The sequence below is a fragment of the Schizosaccharomyces octosporus genome, assembly GCF_000150505.1.
Source record: "Schizosaccharomyces octosporus yFS286 unplaced genomic scaffold supercont6.3, whole genome shotgun sequence".
Taxonomy (NCBI): Eukaryota; Fungi; Ascomycota; class Schizosaccharomycetes; order Schizosaccharomycetales; family Schizosaccharomycetaceae; genus Schizosaccharomyces; species Schizosaccharomyces octosporus.
The window spans coordinates 103,170-122,172 of record NW_013185621.1 but is presented as its reverse complement, the minus strand read 5'-3'; the positions used below and the strand labels follow the sequence as shown (position 1 = coordinate 122,172).

The 19,003-nt window shown below is 37.3% G+C and overlaps 9 protein-coding genes and 2 non-coding genes across 11 annotated transcripts; 6 read left to right on the top strand and 5 right to left on the bottom strand.

Moving 5' to 3' along the window:
* Positions 1 to 863: 863 nt before the first annotated feature.
* On the bottom strand, positions 864 to 1,211 carry SOCG_04757 (uncharacterized protein; the record flags this gene model as incomplete). Its single annotated transcript, XM_013165349.1, has 1 exon — positions 864 to 1,211. One exon carries the CDS (start codon positions 1,209 to 1,211, stop codon positions 864 to 866), a length of 348 nt encoding a protein of 115 aa, XP_013020803.1.
* A 1,046-nt stretch (positions 1,212 to 2,257) lies between these two features.
* Positions 2,258 to 3,183, top strand: SOCG_04758 (uncharacterized protein). The gene has a single exon (XM_013165350.1). The coding sequence runs from the start codon at positions 2,480 to 2,482 to the stop codon at positions 2,831 to 2,833; it is 354 nt and encodes a 117-aa protein (XP_013020804.1). The 5' UTR covers positions 2,258 to 2,479; the 3' UTR covers positions 2,834 to 3,183.
* On the bottom strand, positions 3,142 to 3,802 carry SOCG_04759 (hsp16-like protein). Its single transcript, XM_013165351.1, has one exon. It carries the CDS (start codon positions 3,684 to 3,686, stop codon positions 3,255 to 3,257), a length of 432 nt encoding a protein of 143 aa, XP_013020805.1. The 5' UTR covers positions 3,687 to 3,802; the 3' UTR covers positions 3,142 to 3,254.
* Positions 3,803 to 4,075: 273 nt separating this feature from the next.
* On the top strand, positions 4,076 to 6,713 carry SOCG_04760 (uncharacterized protein). The gene is made up of 5 exons (XM_013165352.1): positions 4,076 to 5,488; positions 5,645 to 5,908; positions 5,955 to 6,176; positions 6,216 to 6,344; positions 6,402 to 6,713. Exons 1-5 carry the CDS (start codon positions 5,380 to 5,382, stop codon positions 6,479 to 6,481), a joined length of 804 nt encoding a protein of 267 aa, XP_013020806.1. The 5' UTR covers positions 4,076 to 5,379; the 3' UTR covers positions 6,482 to 6,713.
* Positions 4,316 to 4,430, top strand: SOCG_16338. The gene has a single exon (XR_001203020.1). It is a non-coding gene; the product is annotated as a 5S ribosomal RNA (ribosomal RNA).
* Positions 6,714 to 7,475: 762 nt separating the features above from the next.
* On the top strand, positions 7,476 to 7,546 carry SOCG_16337. Its single transcript has one exon. It is a non-coding gene; the product is annotated as a tRNA-Gly (tRNA).
* An 81-nt stretch (positions 7,547 to 7,627) lies between these two features.
* SOCG_04761 (Rad7 Rhp7) lies at positions 7,628 to 12,507 on the bottom strand. Its single transcript, XM_013165353.1, has 2 exons — positions 9,323 to 12,507; positions 7,628 to 9,282 (listed from the first exon to the last, which is right to left on the bottom strand). Exons 1-2 carry the CDS (start codon positions 9,377 to 9,379, stop codon positions 7,657 to 7,659), a joined length of 1,683 nt encoding a protein of 560 aa, XP_013020807.1. The 5' UTR covers positions 9,380 to 12,507; the 3' UTR covers positions 7,628 to 7,656.
* On the top strand, positions 8,815 to 12,689 carry SOCG_04762 (DNA repair protein RAD16). The gene has a single exon (XM_013165354.1). It carries the CDS (start codon positions 9,471 to 9,473, stop codon positions 12,402 to 12,404), a length of 2,934 nt encoding a protein of 977 aa, XP_013020808.1. The 5' UTR covers positions 8,815 to 9,470; the 3' UTR covers positions 12,405 to 12,689.
* Positions 12,690 to 12,703: 14 nt separating this feature from the next.
* Positions 12,704 to 14,998, top strand: SOCG_04763 (Rik1-associated factor Raf1). The gene has a single exon (XM_013165355.1). The coding sequence runs from the start codon at positions 12,983 to 12,985 to the stop codon at positions 14,888 to 14,890; it is 1,908 nt and encodes a 635-aa protein (XP_013020809.1). The 5' UTR covers positions 12,704 to 12,982; the 3' UTR covers positions 14,891 to 14,998.
* Positions 14,928 to 16,663, bottom strand: SOCG_04764 (ubiquinol-cytochrome-c reductase complex core protein Qcr2). Its single transcript, XM_013165356.1, has one exon. The coding sequence runs from the start codon at positions 16,528 to 16,530 to the stop codon at positions 15,232 to 15,234; it is 1,299 nt and encodes a 432-aa protein (XP_013020810.1). The 5' UTR covers positions 16,531 to 16,663; the 3' UTR covers positions 14,928 to 15,231.
* Positions 16,664 to 16,765: 102 nt separating this feature from the next.
* On the bottom strand, positions 16,766 to 18,847 carry SOCG_04765 (tRNA-splicing endonuclease subunit Sen54). Its single transcript, XM_013165357.1, has 3 exons — positions 18,574 to 18,847; positions 18,365 to 18,502; positions 16,766 to 18,303 (listed from the first exon to the last, which is right to left on the bottom strand). Exons 1-3 carry the CDS (start codon positions 18,672 to 18,674, stop codon positions 17,382 to 17,384), a joined length of 1,161 nt encoding a protein of 386 aa, XP_013020811.1. The 5' UTR covers positions 18,675 to 18,847; the 3' UTR covers positions 16,766 to 17,381.
* Positions 18,848 to 19,003: the final 156 nt, after the last annotated feature.

The window sequence follows — 19,003 nt, the reverse complement described above, 5'->3', positions numbered from 1 at the left end:
GAACGAATTTTTACGGATTTCAGGTATGATCTCGTTAGATGCAGGGACTTTTAGTCTGGCATACTGAAGGGAAACTGAGCTTAGTTGAAAGGTATTCTTAGTGAGTACAGAGGGATCATGTATCTCAACAGAGGAGGATTTCCCAATGATTTGACCTTTGATATGCTTAAGTTACCGTATTTAGATCCTTCATTGACAACTTTGTTTGCTAGCCATGGAAAGCGTATGACCAACCTTTCAAGACCACAGCATTGTTTGGGATGTCTAGATATGATGAAGAATCAGTTATTGGAAAGCAAAAGCTATTTTTCATATAAGTCTTGAAAGCTGGCAGCTGTCCCAATATATTCAAACATTCATCCGAACTTTGAACACATTGTGTGCTCCTTGCATGTTTGGAAAGTGGAAAATGGTAATCGCAACAATAAAATACACGGAGCTAGTTCTTATATTTTACAATTTAAATTGGAAGTTATTCTATATTGCTCGTATCTTATTGAATTACATTTTACCATGTCAACAATTGAGGTAGTATCCAAACTCATTTACTACACTAGAGGAGACTATTCTCGTATCAAAATTTTAGTAATATCGTATACTGATTATGTCACTCGACTATTACAAAATGTAAACATTCAAAATGGAAAAAAAAAAGAAAAAAAAAGGTAGTTTATTCACAGTACTGAATGAACAGTTGCGAAACAGTATTTGTGATTTTATTTTTGAATTAGTTTTGTGAATAAGAAAAGCAATCTTTTGTTGCTACAAGTAATATCTTACATTTAAGGAATTTCTGCTTTATTGTAGGAATTGACTAGTAATTGTGAACCAAGTAAACAGAGTATAAAAAATTTATCAATGCTTTAAGCTGTTGGTTGAGTAAGAGTGAATTCTTCCGACAAAGCATAGATTTCCTCAACACTATCGGGATTAGTTAATTTGAAGAAGTAGCCTTCGCCAGTAGGCCAGCTATTTGTTTCATCAGTATAGCTGCCGTCTGGTACAGAAACCTTTGCAACGAAGCGATTTTGATTAAGACTGACTTTGTTGGTTAGGTATATTCCAACAACTTTAGGATCTGTGTCAACAAAGTCCCATTTAATCGTGTGGTTCTCAAAAGTTGGCCAAACATCGCCTTTGGAAGGACTGGTAACGTGAATAGCCATAGAGTAGGCGATTGAAGCAAAAAAGGCAAGTTTGGATAGCATCATCTTGAGAGAAAAAGATAAAGAGAGACGCAAATGGTTTTAGGATATTTACACCAACAAAGAATCGATAAAAAAGTACAAGATTCAATGAAGGAATACTGGTTTTATTCTCTGGTGAATTTTTAAAGGTCCTTCGTTGTCTATTTATAGTCAGATGACATATTGCCAAGTCGTAAACAAACATACTGAAAAGTCATTGTTTAAGTTTAGAGCCCGATTAGCCTCCTTGGATTAACTAGTCGGAAAAATCGTTGTTTACATAAACAGAAAGAAGTAAATTGATTCATGAAGAAACATCTCACTCTACCAAAAGAGTCAACAGTAAGATCAAATCAACACTAGTCAATGTATTGAAGACTGTGACTCTCTCATGACAAGACCATTCGTTTCATTAAGGTTACTTTGTTTTCAAATAGCTTTTAATTCCTAGAAGCATCTTTTTTGGTTGCTGGCACAATGGTTGAAGCAGTTTAATTCAAGGTGTTGAACGTATTTTACTTGTTTTATTTCAATTGTCTTTTACCAATTGGATGAATCTGATTTTCAAAATAATCGGTAGAAATAAACTGTTGTTATACAATCATCAGATACGAATTAATTATTAGAAAGACATAGACTTGAATTATAAATGACTCGAAAAAAAAAAAAGAAAATCGAAACAAACAACAATTCCATAAGATATCAGTTGAAAGTATAATAATAAAAAAAAAAGAAGCCAAAGAACTAGCTCTTGTGTTTGGTATAAAAAAGTTATAAACGATTTATTTTTATTTCTTCATTTTTCTTTTCGTAATGCTAAAAATTAAACATTCCCATTTAGCGACACAAGTAAAACTAAGTAATATACATCGCTTCTCATCATGCAAGATTCATTTTACTCTGCAATTAACTTTCTATTTGTTTATTATGCTAAACATATGCAACCGTTAAGCGATACTCTTCGTCTAGAATCTTTTGGAACGAAAAGGAAGACGAATCGAGCCATTTTTTGTTTTCGTAAACAAGCAATCAGATCAAGTATAAACTCGATAGAATTATAATATTAGAGAAAAGCTTTCAATTTAGTGATTTGTTTGTTTACAGGTTGTAAGTTTTTCAAAACTATATATAGATACGATATTGTAGTTTCATCCATCAAATTAAAGAATTGCAATTCTCATTCTCGTACTCACATTTCTAGCTCTTTCTTCGTAGCCTTCCTTGGTTTACTGCGAAAAATATAAACAAACATCTTTCGGTCATTCCTGTCTGTCTTTATACTTTCATCCAACATGATGATATTGTCGAAACTCAGCTTCTTTGCTCTAGTTGCCTATTCTATGGCTATACAAATTACTTCTCCCACTACATTTGAAAAATGGGAGACTGGCGAGGATCATAGAATTAGTTGGAACTTTGTCGATACAGATAAAGAGATTGTGGGAATATACCTTAGCAACTATTTCAGGTATCCTACCTTTTCCAAATACATTGCAACGGTTCCTGTTTCAGATGGCTGCTATACCGCTGATACTACGGATTGGCCTACCGGTGGAGGTTATCGCATCAACATAGGCAATCCTGAGCGTGACGAGGAGATATATGCTCAATCAGAGGAATTCATTCTTACACAACCAAACGCTTAAAGCAACACATTGTGTGTTTCATTATCTTCTTTCTTGGCAGGAACCGGATCACCCATCACCTTGAACGTTCACTGACTCTAGTCTATTTGACTCAACTTCTGTCTAAATACTTAACTCTATTAGTTGAACGGATATTTATTACAATAAATATTGATTCGAATAAATTGGCAAAATCATTCATATCAATCGTCTCGTTTCATCTTAACGAATCGCTCAGCAACCATAAGTGTAGGACTCTTGATTTGTAAAGTTTCAAGAACTTACACTTTGAGACTTTCCAGTTGTCTAAGTATACTACTACGTAGAATAGTTTCAATAATGAAATAAGAAGTATTATTAATATTCATCCATGTATTTTTCATAAGAACAGCCAGTGCTAAATTATCATCAAAACATAACGGTCGTAACTTTCAGATTAGGTTCAATTAATGGCAATTTGTCTTTTATAGCGAGACTCCTCAACCTTGGGTAAGACAATGCTTAGAATACCGTTGTTAAATTGAGCTTCAATACGATCGGCATCCACTCTGTTTGGGATGGTGATTGTTCGCGAAAAGGAACCAAAGCGACGTTCCGACCATCTTTGGTTTCCTTTGTCGCTTTCACTCTTGCGTTCATTCACAGATTCACCAGAAATCGTCAATTTTCCTTCATCGTAATGAACTTGTACGTCTTGCTTTTTGACACCAGGAAGTTCTACATCCACCTCGACGGTATCTTTGCCTTCATGAACATCAATGGCCGGTGACAAATCACCAACACGGTTCTGGCGTTGGACACGAGGAGAATAACTCAAAAAGTCAGAAAAAACGTCTTGGAAGGGGTGTAATTCGAAGAAGGGTTGGAGAGACATAGTGATTAGCAGTTGTTCTTTTCGGATAACAGTAAAACAATCTTGATTCTTATTGCCAATGTTGTCGAGTTTCTCTGCTGGCCTCCAATTTATATCTTCACTACGAGGAATTAAGCATTTCTTTACAGTCCTGGTACTTTCTAGATGCTGCCACTTGGCCACCACTGAAGTTCGTCGAATTTCCATGCCATTCCTTTCGTTCTTTTGCACAAATTCTGTCATTTATTTTTCCAAATAGACATAGTAATGGCGTTTTCTTTACTTCTAGTTCCAGCTTTCCTTGGTTTCTTTTGTTTACTATACACCTTCCCTCGTCATTCTAGTTACCTCTAGAAAGCTCATCATCTATCAACCCTCGTTTGTATGATATACACAAGCAAAACATTCTCGCATATTTCAATTATATTCCTGCAGTCTTCGTAGGTCGTCGCCCAGCAGAATGCGAATCAATAGAAAAAGAGGAACAGTTTGATACAAGGGCTACGAAAGATCCAGAGGGATTTGGATTTTCTAGGACATCAAACCATATTAAAACTGAACCGCATCAATCAATGGAACTATGAATATTGAATAACCTTTATTACTGGTATATTCTATACTAATATCTTTACAAAACGAGTCAGCTGTCTACGGCCACACCTAGGCGAAAACACCAGTTCCCGTCCGATCACTGCAGTTAAGCGTCTGAGGGTCTCGTTAGTACTATGGTTGGAGACAACATGGGAATCCGGGATGCTGTAGGCTTTTTACCGCTTCATTTTTATTTTGTTTTAAATTTTATGTTTAATTTTATTTTTATTTTGTATGGACGGCACAAGTTTTTTGTTTTGATCGGAATGGTCCTTTGACTTAACTGGTACTGACAGAAGCAACAAGCCGCATATTACAATGGTCATCTTTGATTCAGAATCGAGTCGTTTTTTCATCACAATAAAGTACACAAACAAATGACCAACCAAGAAGAAACTATGCAGGCGCACTTGACCATACTAGCAAGTGATGATAATGATGGCCTTACTTATGATATCGACAAGATGAAGCGCAACAGAAAAAAGCGGTCACCATCCAAGACATAGTTTGGCCCTATGCTCAATAAAAAGTAAATAAAACATAAACACATGCATGCTGGAAAGTTCATCGATCGTCCGGACATCCTCCTGTACAACTATTTTACATATAAATCAGGTTGTTACTTTCCGACAGCATTCTAAATCCTCAAGCTGTAGCAATTATAACTGCTACTACAGTTGTTTCTGAAAGACTAGTCCGGTTTGGCTAATAAATAGGTACAAAACACACAGCCCTGACTGTTCTTTGTAACGCTGGTTCTATGTTTACATTTTGTAATAAACGATGCTTTAGTATTATAATATTCCAATTATGACAATGAGGACGAATGTCAAATAATCGTAACGAGGATGTGACCAGTCGGTGACATAATGTCGCAGCTTTTATGAAACGAGACATGCGAAAAGCCACTACCAAGATTTTATGAAACTCGTATCTTTGGTTTTAAAGAGAGTTGTTCCGTAAGAGTTGTTTGCTTTTTGAAGCAAGAACCAATTCCTATTTTTGAAGACTCTGCACCAATTGGAACCAACTCTTAAGAACTTTTCTTGGTGATTCTAGTCGATTTCTTTTTCAACTCTAAATATTGCCGTTCTTTTTTGGTTTTTGGCTTGTCATTGCAAAAATGAAGAATAAATACACTCCTGTTTCAGACTCTGAAGAGTCCTTAAAAACACTCACTGATGAAAAGGCAGACACCCATTCTGCAGATGGTACGCCTCCTCCGTATTCAGGTAAGATTTATTGAAATGGAAAGGTAATGGTGTTTGTTATTGAGAGTTCTTACTGAGGAATCCTATTTTAAACTTGTCGACGATTGTCAACAACAGGGCAAATACCTCCTTCCTTTCACAAAGAACAAAAACGTCAGCTACTAACACATTCATTAGCTTCAAACAAATTTATCGATTTAGAAATGGCTGACGGATCTGCTCAAAATTCCGCCCAAGAATCTGCTAATAATACTATGTCAGGCCCTTCTGAAAAGAACAAGTTTCAATGTCATTTTTGGAGAGGAATAGCGACTACTCAACTTCTTTTATATCATTTTGTTTTTTTAATCATAGTCTTCGGTTACAAGGTTCCTCTGAATACAGGTGCTATATATGGGCTTGCTGGCGGTTCTATAGGATCCATTATTATTTTCGTAATTGGTAAGCCAAAGTGCGCTTTTTCCTTTAACAGCTAACTTATGATTAGTGACCCTTATAACCTATCCTGGATGGTTCACACAAGCTGGAATAGCAATCAAAAACGTATTGTCAGCTATGTGTATCTCAGCATTATATGTATGTTTTCTCAATGTCCCCGGTTTCGCCATGTATTATACTGCAAAGAAGATAATGCAATTTGAAAAGATAAATAATCGTTTTTTCTACGTTGTTTGTTTTGTTGATTTTGTCTTGTTTCTTTTTATTTCGAGTATGCCATACAACCTGCGAAATATTCTAACTGTTCTAGTGAATCCAATTGCCCGTGAACGACTTAGATTATTAGTAATTAATATAGGAAACGACATAGGAAACGGCGCAAATGCCATAGGAAACGGCATAGGAAACGGCATAAGAAATGTTATGAATCTTGCTTTTGGTATGTACACTACGTAAATGCTTCCTATCATAGAGCAATTATTAACCAAGTTAAAAGGAACAAATCAAGGAGATGAAGTACCTCAAAACGAAGAAATCGAACTTCAACCTCTTGCTGAGCAAAGTGGTGAAGTTTGAATTTTAACGAACCTGGTTTATGTTTTTATAATTCGCATTTTCTTTGGAAGGATTCATGTCAATATTGCAGTCCATCGACTTTGCATTCGCATCAACAACCAAAGTAAGCACTGTCTTAATAAGACGGTTTAAGTTGCTTTTCTCATTCACTCTTTCATGAATCTTTTTATTCGTCACGCAATATCGTTGTTTATGCTTTGTGAATAGAATCGAACACCCTTTTAATGATTATTTAAGTACTTTAACGAAAATTCTGCCGTGATTAACTATAGCTTCAACATAGTGTCGTGTAATCGCATGTCTTTTATAAATGTAGTCAAGGCCGGAATATTGCAATGTCAACATACAGAAGAGTCTTTTAGTACAAAATGTAAGAACATCCTTACTGGATCACAACTGAACTTGTAGTAATCTTACCGACAGGAACAAACGTTTACGGCTATACCTAGGCGAAAAACAGCACACCAGTTCCCGCCCGATCACTGTAGGAAGTGAAACCGTCTGAAAGCTCGTTAGTGCTACGATTGGAGACAACATGGGAATCCGGGATGCTGTAGGCGTTTCCTCTTTTGATTTCTTTATGAATGTTTCTGTTGACTTTGTTTATATAGATTCAAGCTTGGAAACACCTTTTTCCTTCCTTTTTTGAGGGATGTTCCTTGAGAAGTGACAGGAAGTAAAACGGCAATTAAATCTGATTGCCATGTAGTGTAGTTTTAGAAATCCATGATTCCAATTAACTCGCTCTTACGGACTCATTGCCTTCTACATGAGATTAAAACGCGCATTCTTCATTTGCGGTCATCATTGCATATTAATACACAAGGTTTGAAGTAGGTTTCAAATCAACTTCTACCGGCTTTGGAGGAGCCAAATTAGTAAAACTTATTCCAGGAATTACGATTAGCAAAATTACTATATATTTAGAGAGCAAAAACAATTGTAACTTAAAACTTAATAAGTTATTCTCTCGGAATCAAGATAATTAACAGCTGCTTTGGTGGTTTAGTGGTATAATGCTTCGTTGCCATCGAAGCGACCCGGGTTCGATTCCCGGCCGAAGCAAAGAAAACTTTTTTTTTTAAAAGTACTTCATTTTATTGTACTATTCATGAACAATTAAATAAATAAATATTTGAATAAATAGTCCAGCTATGATTACCTAATTTTGACAATTATTGTACCTCTCTTCCAATCAACAAAAGTCGTTTTGTTGGCATCAAAACGTGATTGTTGCCCCATACTAAAAGTTTTGCAAGCGCAGGCTTATTTTCCTCAAACTCACATACTAGTTTGTCATTCATGTCACGTATCCAACTGACGTCCAATGTTTGAAGCCTGGGAAGAGGAAACTTTGCTAAATAATGAAGAGAATCCGACGTGATGTATGACAGTCCATTCAAGTCCAAACTGGAAAGCGATTGTCCCGAATTTACCAAAACAGCACGAAGCGTTCGATCACCGAGTCCTAAACATCTTCTTAAAGATAATGTTTCCAATCCGGATTGAATATTCCAACTCCCAAACATAGAAGCTGCTTCATCGTCCGTTAATTCTGACAAACCGCTTAAATCAAGATTACGAAGACGACCACAACAAGGCCCTATACCTTGCTTCAGCACTTCATCTGACAGTTTGGAACAGCCCGCTAAACTGAGGGTTTGGAGACCACTACCAATTTGATTTAAGACGTCTAATACACTTCCATCAGTAACAGTCTGACCGGGTGATTCAATACGCAAGGTTGTAAGGTTCTTACAGCCGGACAACAAGCGAACACATTCATCATCCATATAAAAAATCCGCGATAAAGTCAGAGTTACAAGATTCGGACAGTAATCTACAATCGCATTTATGACCGAAGAATGAACTTTAGCTGTATCCGTTATTTCTAGTTCGGTCAACTGGAGACCGCGTTTCTTCAAGAAAGATATCCACGTATTAGTAGACACAAGGAAAGCACCATTGATAGAAAGGTCTTTTAGTTCAGTTAGTTTTTCAGAATATAAATTGAAAACTTCATCTTTCATTTGTCCACAAAAAGTCAAGTGCAGAGTATGTAAACGGGGACAATACTGGGCGATCTGCAACAAAGCTCCATCTGTTAATCGGGAGCAATCGTACAATCTTAGCTCTGTTTGGTCTCCAGTCAAAAATAGTTGTACAGTTGTATCATCCAAAGATCTATTTTTGGAAATAATTTGGCTTATTTTATCCATGTTTAATTGTCCAATATCTCCCAAAGCTTCAACATCATGAATATATTCGGCAATAATCCGTATGCATATGTCTTGAAGCTTGGGAACATTCAATTCTTCATCCATAGTAGCTGCTGCTGCTTTTTTCCTTGTCATTGCACGTCGCTTTCGAGTGTGAATTTCAGGAACTTGTTGCTCTTCAGCACCACGACTACAAGGATAGCAAAGCCACCCATTTTCTTTTTCACTGTATTTGCTATAAGGGGTAATCGTAAATCGACATTGGCAGTGAACACAAAAGTCCAGTTTACCAGCATTTTCACGCGACTTATAGGAAAATCCAGCACGATGAAAACCAAAACTTATGTTGTGATCATCATCATCTTCTTCTATAGGTTTTTTCTTCTTCTTCACACTTCTACCTCCTGGCCTACGTGAGCTTTGAACTTGAACAGTCGTTGTTTCGATGAGTGGCGTTTCTTCGGAAATTGGTGAGTCAACGGTTCCATTTATTTCTGTACCAGAACCTTGATTAGTTTGTTCTGTAGATTCGGGATTTGGAGGACGTGCTCTTCCCAAGGCAGATGTATTGATTCCTTGAGACTGTAAGTTCGTTAGTTGCGACTTAACATAAATTACGTACCCTTAAAAATTCAGTTAATGCTGAATTCGGTCCTCTTACTCGGCTTCCTCTAGCCATTCGTGTCTACTTCTATTATTTGGAGGAGGGTAACTCTGACCATTAATTAAATTTAGATACGCGTGGCGAACTTACCCAGAGCGAACTACTAATGGACGTTCTGACTGAGAAATCAGATATTTCGAGGGAAATACTTGATGAAAATAATTTAAGAAAAACAATTGGTCCTTTAGAGAATCAGAATACCCATGATTCATATCCTTTTGAAGGTTCCAATGCCATAAATGAAAATGAGAAGGTATCAAGTCAACAAAGTTTGCCAGGAAAGGGAAATCAGACTTTCGTTTCCGTAGTTTTAGACAAAGGAGACAAAGGAGAAAAACAGAGAGCCAACGAAGACATAGACTTGACTGATTCATCATCACCCATCGCCGATATAATTGCTGCGAGTGATACAGAGGATGACAAATTAACTCGTTCACTAGATATAATAGATAATGAAGGTTCTGAATTAGTCGAAAAAAAAATACCAAATAGGTTCGAGGAACAATCTCTGCTTCTACATGTTAATGATAAGCAGGAATCTGTTCCCAGTCAACCAGCTACCCAAAGTCAAAGCATGCCGCATGATAATACTTTGTTAGGCGATAGTACCCTACTTCCTGAAAGGGGACCCAATGGCATGAAAGATGCTACATCCAAGCTCGATATAAATGATCATTTGCAAAGTTCAAAGGGCCATGAGAGGAAAAGGAAGTTTGAAGTAGATCCTGGCATTAAATTGAACGAGGGACGTGTATTAAGATCAAGAAAATTTCTGTCTACTCCACTTTCATCACCGGAGACCTCTTTTTCATCCGATCATTCAGACGAGCTTAAGGAATCTCCAAAATCCAATGAGTCTGAATATGTCGACGAAGATGATACGATCGCTAGTGTAATTGACTTAAGCGAAAGTGATGAGGAAAAGGCTGCAGTGAAGGATGATTCGTCTACCGAAACAGACGAGGACACCATTCCTCTCGCGAGCTTAAAACGGAAAGGAAAGGGACGATCCACTTCTTCAAGATTATCTTCTTCCCCTTCTACTACCTCATCTAGAACCTCTACCACTCCTGCAACTCGAATACCGCCATATGAGCGGACTCATCATCGGTTAGTTCGAAATCATCCTGAACTGGAAAATGTATGGGATGCCCTTGAACGTGAAGCTCCTCAGCAAGTGCAACAAATAGAACAACCGAAGGAGTTGGTATTGAGTCTGCTGCCATTTCAACGAGAAGGTGTATACTGGCTCCGACATCAAGAAGAATCTTCTTTTGGAGGAGGAATTTTGGCAGATGAAATGGGAATGGGTAAAACCATTCAAACAATTGGTCTTTTGCTTGCTACACCTAGAGGGGAACCTACCTTGGTTGTAGCGCCCGTGGTTGCTATTATGCAATGGAAAGAAGAGATTGACGTTCATACTAATAAAGCTTTAAGCACTTATTTGTATTATGGTCAGTCTAGAAACATTTCTTCTCAGGATCTGTTAAAATATGATGTCGTTTTGACTAGTTATAATGTCATTGAATCTGCTTACAGAAAAGAACGTTCGGGCTTCCGCCGTAAAGGAGGACTTGTTAAAGAGAAATCTTTGCTGCATAATTTGCAGTTTTATAGGATTATTCTAGATGAGGCCCATGGTATAAAATCCAGAACTTGTAATACTGCAAGGGCAGTCTGCACTCTAAAAACGAAAAGACGAATTTGCCTTTCGGGAACGCCTTTGCAAAACCGAATTGGTGAGTTATTTTCATTACTTAGATTTTTACGTGCTGATCCGTTCGCTTTTTATTATTGTTTGCAATGTGATTGTAAGTCTCTTCAGTGGCAATTCTCAGATAGAAGCAATTGCGACCATTGCGGACATAAACCAATGAGCCATACGTGTTACTTCAATGCAGAAATGTTGAAACCTATACAAAAATTTGGCAGTGATGGACCTGGTAGAGCTGGATTCGCGAAGGTTCATCGATTGTTAAACAACATTATGCTTCGGAGAACTAAATTAGAAAGAGCTGATGATTTAGGTCTTCCTCCTCGTGTCGTAGAAGTGCGACGCGATTTATTCAATGAAGAGGAAGAAGATGTTTATCAATCTTTATATATGGACTCCAAAAGGAAGTTTAATACTTATCTTGCACAAGGTGTCGTTTTGAATAACTACGCGAACATTTTTCAGTTGATTACCAGGATGCGTCAGATGGCTGATCATCCCGATTTGGTGTTAGCAGGTAAGAGAAAGACAGTGGACATCGACACGCAAGAGAACATAGTATGTAGAATATGTGATGAAGTTGCACAAGACGCCATTGAGTCCAGATGCCATCATACGTTTTGCCGGCTCTGTATTTCTGAGTTCTTGAGTTCTGCGGGGGAATCCGAAGAAGTTGCATGTCCTGCATGTTTCATACCTCTAAGCATAGACTTAAGTGCACCTTCTATGGAAGAATTTTCAGAGGAAAAATTTAAGAATGCATCGATTCTTAACCGTATTGACATGAATAATTGGCGTTCTTCCACCAAAATTGAAGCGTTAGTGGAGGAATTATACCTACTTAGAAGGAAAGACAGGACTATAAAGTCGATTGTATTTTCTCAATTTACCTCCATGTTAGACCTCATTCATTGGCGGCTTAGAAAAGCCGGGTTCAACTGCGTGAAGTTAGACGGTGGTATGACTCCAAAAGCAAGAGCAGCTACAATTGAAGCCTTTAGTAAAGATATAAACATCACCATATTTCTTGTGTCTCTAAAAGCTGGTGGTGTTGCTCTAAATCTTACTGAAGCTTCCCAAGTGTTTATGATGGATCCATGGTGGAATGGAGCTGTGCAGTGGCAAGCCATGGATCGAATTCATCGAATTGGACAAAAGCGACCGATTCGTGTCACTACGCTTTGTATTGAAAATTCTATTGAGAGTAAGATTATCGAACTTCAGGATAAGAAGGCGCAGATGATCCATGCTACGATCGATCAAGATGAGAGAGCTCTTAACCAGCTTTCGGTAGAGGACATGCAGTTTTTGTTTTCCAATTGAGCCTGAATTCGTATTGAAAGTTTGTTCTTCGCATCTTTCTATTTTGTTGAAATAATGAACTTGGTTTTTATGGTGTCTGTTCATGGTTTGACGTGTGCAAGTCTTTCCTCTGACTTCACTCTTTAATTTCTTCAAAATATATATATATTGTATACCATCTTTGTTTTGATTCTTCTTGTTTATTATGAAGGCTTCGTACATTTATTATTGCTTTAGACTTCATTCAACATTTTGCTATTTATTTCTTTATTTATTTAGATGTTAATAATTAACTTTTTTTTTTTTCATTTGTCAAAGCTGTACCATTAACTAAGAGCTAATCCATCTAACCACTATAGTTGCTAAAGCAAGCTAATGCAGTACACATAGTAGTAGCAAATCTGCTGCTCGGTTGTCACATTTAACCGATACTAAAATTTCAAGGAATTAACACCTTAAGTATTTGACAATAGAAAGCAAAACGAAACAAAACAAAAAGAAATTTTGACTTGATAAGTAATAAGCGATATTGTTTCGGTGTGCAAAATCATTACCTAGGATAAATCCACTGGGCGATTACAAAAGGATCTTTTCATGGCATGAACGAAGCTGTTCCATCTATAAAAAGACAAAAAACTCTACTTAATTCTAAAAATGAGCTTTCGCTAAATTCAGACTCGGATGATGAAACGAGTTATGATAATTTGGAGGATGGATTTGAGCTTTATGATCCTTTTGATCAAGTACAAATTCCCCGTGACCGGATTTCCCGACCTATAAAGATGACCATAAGTAAAAAAGAACAAGAAAGTGTAGACGCAGATGAAGATTTAAGGTTGCGTTTAAGTTCTGGGACATACTATGCAAAATCTCGTCCTTACTTGAGTAAAAAGGCTAGAGAAAACTTAGATCTTTTATACAATGCACCAAAAACTCTTTTGGAGTCTACAATCCTTCATGTTGATTTCACTCCCCAAGAATGCCAAATCCTTCAGGAGATGACGATGAAGTATGGGCCTGTTAACACCGTTCGATTCCATGATGCTTTTCCATTTAATATTTCTCCAAAAATACCTGGAAGAACTTACGAAGATTGTCAGAAATTCGAGGCTGATTGTCCAAACCTGATCCCTGTTGCAGATTATGGGGCATTGCAATTAAAGAAACGAGAGCGAGATTGTTTTTTTCCAAAGTATTTTGAAAATTTACACGATGCGAAATTATCACACTTTTATCGAGGAAATTGTCTTAACCTCATACAGAGTGAGACCATTCTGTTTATGACACCTTGGAAGTACTTTAACGAAACAAGTGGTGATACAGTGTGTGTTGATTTTAATCCTTTGTTTGGGAAATTCGCCTTTGGAAGTACCGCTCAAGATGGTGCATACAATAGAGTTGGCAATTTATGGCTCGGTGATTATCAGTGGGACACAGTTCAGGCTTTAGAGGGCCATTACAAAATAAACTGTTATGGAGAGAACGAGTTTTCAACGATCTCCGATCTTTGCTTTTCTCGGAATGGTCAGTTTTTATATACAGGTGCATTTGATAATACCGTGAAGGTATGGGGCATGGAGGGAAACCTCTGTGGAATTTTTAATGAACCAACTGATCGAATCCACAAGCTTTCTTTATCCAAAGATAACGTTCTTGCAGTAGCATGCAAAAACGGTCTCGGTTATATGTTACAAATAGACGAAGTCTCAGGCTCTATTTTGTCTTCTCAAAAACTAGCATATCCTAAAGCACTAAAGAAAAGATACTCTGCATCATTGATTGAATATTCTTCTTCACATAATGATTCCTCTTCTCGCGTTGTGGTAGGCTACGACAGTTTTCATCTGTCTGATTCCCGTGGATGTCTTGCTCTATTTGATGCTATCAATGGAGACTTCATTCAAAGATTCAACACAACTGATGAAGCATTTACCTCGCTTTATATGCATCCGTCAAACATTGGATTTGTAGCCAGTAGTAACAGCTCTCAGAGCGGAAAAGTATATTACATTGATACAAGGATTTACCAACCTGCCATTGTATTTAATACCTCCCAAAGAGATATTAACCATGCTACAATTAGCAACTCTGGGTTTCTTGTTTCATCTAGCGGAACCGACAATCAAACTTTTGTTTGGGATTCTCGTAAACCCAACAAAATCTTGAATGTTTTGAAACATGGACAAACGAAAATGATTCATTTTGATGATGCAAACCAGGAAGAAGTCGATGCAGGTGTTACTATGGCCCAATGGGTTCCAAATGGGAGTTTATTTGTTACCGGTGGCAGTGATGGCTTTGTAAAAGTTTGGGATCTTCGTTTTAATGAACCATTTATACAAAACTTTGCTGAGCTTGACTTTGCGATCACCCACGGTGTCTTTAGTCCTGATACAACCAAACTTTCAGTCTGCTGTAACGGAGGCGATGTATATATGTATAATATTGGAAACGATAATCATAACGAATTCGGGGGGTTTACGTTTAAAGAGCACAGTATCAACTAAGATGTTTAATATTTATTGACTACAGTTCATACGTCTTAAATAAATGGCATACAACTTAATTTGCAAGTTTGATCTTTATGGATGTAGATTTATTTTCACGAATTTGTAGTATAGCTGATATAAAATTCCATGAAGTAGTCATAGTTTTATTCAATACCTTTCAATGGAAAGAAAACCATAACACAGCGATGGTAAAAAGAAAGTAATTCCAAGGCTTGCTATATATTTTTCTTTTTAATGTAAGAAAATTCAGCAATTTGGATAATTATCAGGTACTTTTAGAGCTATATTGGAATGCTGTTCAATTAAATAATAAAAGAACAAAAAGATCGAGGGAAACTTTAGAGCTCATCATAGTAAGGCAAATGGTTGAGCTTGCCAACAGCAACGGTGCTAGCAGGACGAGATAATAAGGTGGAGACAGTCTTGGCGACAGACTCTGGTGTGACAGCATCTAAAGCAGAAATGAAAGGCTCAGGTTGATAACTTGTAGCAAAGAGAGAAGTGGTAGAAACAGGGTTTAAAACACTGGGTTCATATGCACTGAGGTACTTAGTCTTGGCATCAGCAACGGCGGCCTTAATGGTTTCTACAGGAATCGAAGAAGTCAAGGATTTAAGGGCTTGCATAGATTCAGAAGCAGTAGCCTTGATAGACTTGGGGCAAGTACCAGAAACTGCAATGGACAAAAGGCTAGCATCAGTATAAGGATGCAAGTTGGCGGCAGCGGTGGCCTTGAATCCAGAAGCCTTCTCAGAAGCTTTAGCAAGTAAAGAGTTTCCGTGAGACCACTTGACAGAGGAGCGACCACCTAGAATAGAGGACAAGACATAAAGCTCAGCCGAAGGAGCAGAGTTAGTGGGGAAACCAAGTAAGAAGTGGTTCATTGGCTTGCTAGAGTAAATGCGAGATTCACCAGATGCAACCTTGGTGGGAGCGGTAGGAAGAGGGCTTCCATCGCGAACAACTGAGAAATACTTTGCAACTGCATCAGCAGCCTTTTGAACATCAGGGCCAGAAGAAACAACTGTAAAATTAGATTTTACGTAGGCAGCCTTAGCATAATCAGCAATTTGGGAAATGGAAGCATTAGCGCCAAGTGGAAGATAAGGCAAGTCACCAAGACCACGATGGAAAGCTTTCTCGTGAAGTTTGGCTAAGGCAACGTTCATGGGGTTGCCCTTCCATAAAGAGCTTTCCAATTTTGCGGTGGGCAAAACCTCTTCTTTTAATTGGAAGCCAAGATATTGAGAAGCATCAATAACTTCGGCAAGTAAACGAGCATAATATTCCATGTACTCGTTTAAGAAGCGTGCAGTCAAAATAATATGTTCAGGAGTCAATTGAGTGGAAAGCTGACCTCCCAAAAGTTCTGATTCACGAGTAATACGCAAGGCAGAGCGATCTTCGGTGTTTTTAAAGGCAAACTTCTCCAATAAGTGAGCAACTCCGGCATCGGGTTGATAGCGGCTACCAGCACGTACAACAACGGACAAAGATCCAGTGGGACTAGCCGTTTCTCTACCAGCGAAGGAAATACCTTGTAATTTTTGAGGTGCATACGAGACTCCGTGAATGCCCCGTTTTTGAGAGATCTTATTCAAGTTTCTTGTAAATGATCTCATATTATTCATTGGCATCCTAAAACTTCAGCTTTCTGATTCTTTTGTATGTGTTTGCTGTGAATGACAGAGTTGGGAGTTGGTGACTTTGGTATCCGTACGGGCTGGCTTACTACTACTCATAAAGCTATCGCCTTGGTGAACAATTTGCACAATAATTATATATTAATAAACAATAAATTTAGTTTTTACTTTTAAAAAAAAAATTCTTTTTTACTTCTATTAACGTTGGACATTCACTTTGTAAAATATATCGGCTCGTAAATATAATTATATTTAAAAAGAAAGAAAATGAAGTACCAGTAAGCGAAAGAAGTAAATTAAGGCCCTTAAATAACAGGACCAGTTAAAGTTGTATTTATTAGGTTTGTAAGTGAATGCTCCAAATTGTCTACGATTTCTGCTGATCGACAAATATAGAGATTGTTTACTGCAAACTACAAATTGTGAATAGCTCAATAGCCCTAATAAATAAGATGCACCATCCCGTAGATGTAAAAAAAAAAATAAATAAATACCTCTGACCAGCTCTCAGACACCGCTTATAAAATGGGCATGGTAAATAGGAATCAACCTGCTTTATAAAATGTAGAGGTACTTCTATTAGATGACTTTTGATAGATGATCCCATTCTATTCCTTATCTGAATGGGAACCGCTTTACCTTGTAAGTTATTGATTCGAAACATAGAATGATCGACCCTTCTGGCGATCGGAAACGTGCATTCGTCGAAGTCATAGTAAAAGACATATTCCTAAGAAACAAACTAAATAAATGTAGATATCTTGTAAGGAGAAAGACTCAACTTATGAGTTTATAGTTCATAATATGACCTAAACCACCAGTGTCTTAGGGTTTAGATTTTCCCTTCAATTCCCTTTATGATTGGTACCTTTTAATCCATTTTTCTTTACGTCTCCCTTTCCACGTCTTTTTGGTGGTTCAAGGAATAATTTTTCATTCATATCCACATCAGAAAATCGAACATAACTAATGACCCCATAATCGACAACAGCAAAAATAATATTCCTTTTCCCTTCCTTCAGTTTTTGCATCATATGCCTCGACGGGTTTTCTTGAACAGGGACTATGCCGAAGAGACTGTTTAGTTGCATACACGTCGGAACTTTTGTATTTTGAGCGTCAACGACGCAGATTCTAAAATCAGGTTCTTTTAGGGCTGATTTTTTGAAAATTTCGGTTGGTTTATATACATCAAAAGTTAAATGAAAAGGCGCAGCGGGTGTTTCTTCAAGACTGTGTGGCTTTGGAGAGTACCCAGAAATTATTTGGATATCTTCATATATTTGTTTAAAATCTCTGTATGTTCGATTCGGTAAAAGACCGTACCCTTTCGTAAACTTTGGTCGCCAAAGCTTTATAAAGCTCAAATAATGGAAAGCAGACAGTGCTTTCTTCATCCCAAGACTCCACAACCAAACTCTTGCGCTTTCTGTAGACTTAGATAAATTATCATAGTTTCTTTCAACTTGCTGAGATCGCACAACCGAAAATCCGCATCTTCGCAGATGAGCATATACAAGATAATTCTCTAATGAGCCACAAGATGGTATAGTTGCTGTGTAGAGGGACTGAAGACTCATAGGAACACCCTGTGATGTCCAGCATTCCATTGATCCTCGTTCAACCAAATATAATGTTTCTTCAGGGAGTAACCACACACGATTTTTTGAATCACCTTGGCCCATCGTTTTAAAAAATGGTCCATGCACTTTCTCAACGCAAGCCATCTTCTTCTCACAATTCCACACGCCAATAATAACATGCTTGCTTTGACGACTGGTTAGCTAACGCTTCTTCAAATTAAACTGCTAATGACATTGAAACGTACAAAGAAATAAGTCTCTCTACTGACAAGGCATCGTACATAGCCTTACGGCTGACTTCCAACACTCCCTCTTGCTTCAGTGTTCCATCTGGCTCGAAATCTTTTTCTCCTCTTTTAGGGATTGTATAGTTGCCTTGTTCTCTATATTGTTGTCAGAATTGTAAACTAGATAATTGCAGGTTTTTCAAAAGGGTTCCGTGGTCATTGCTTACACTTTTACATTGGACAGAAAGCGCCAATCTTGAACATCTTCAGTAGCGTCTACAGTATCTTCAAAGTTGGTGAAAGGGTTTTCGCCTTCTTGAGCATTCATGAAATATATATTGGTCAATATATTCTATTGCCTTTGATGAAATATATTCCTTTCACTTCTTTAGCGAAGTAAGTAAAGAAAAATTTAAGACGGCACTGGTAAATGATTCGAAGAGAGTAAATAAGAGTTAAAAAAAATCAGAATAGTGTTATTATAACAAATTCTCTTTGATATATTTATTACTAGGACATATCTAAATGATTGATCTATGGCGATCATATATATTTGCTTAGATCCTCTGTAAATTACTACATATTGTAAAAATGAATATTGGAATGAATGTTACCATGTTAATAATACATAACATCTGAAAAAGCTTTATAACGATT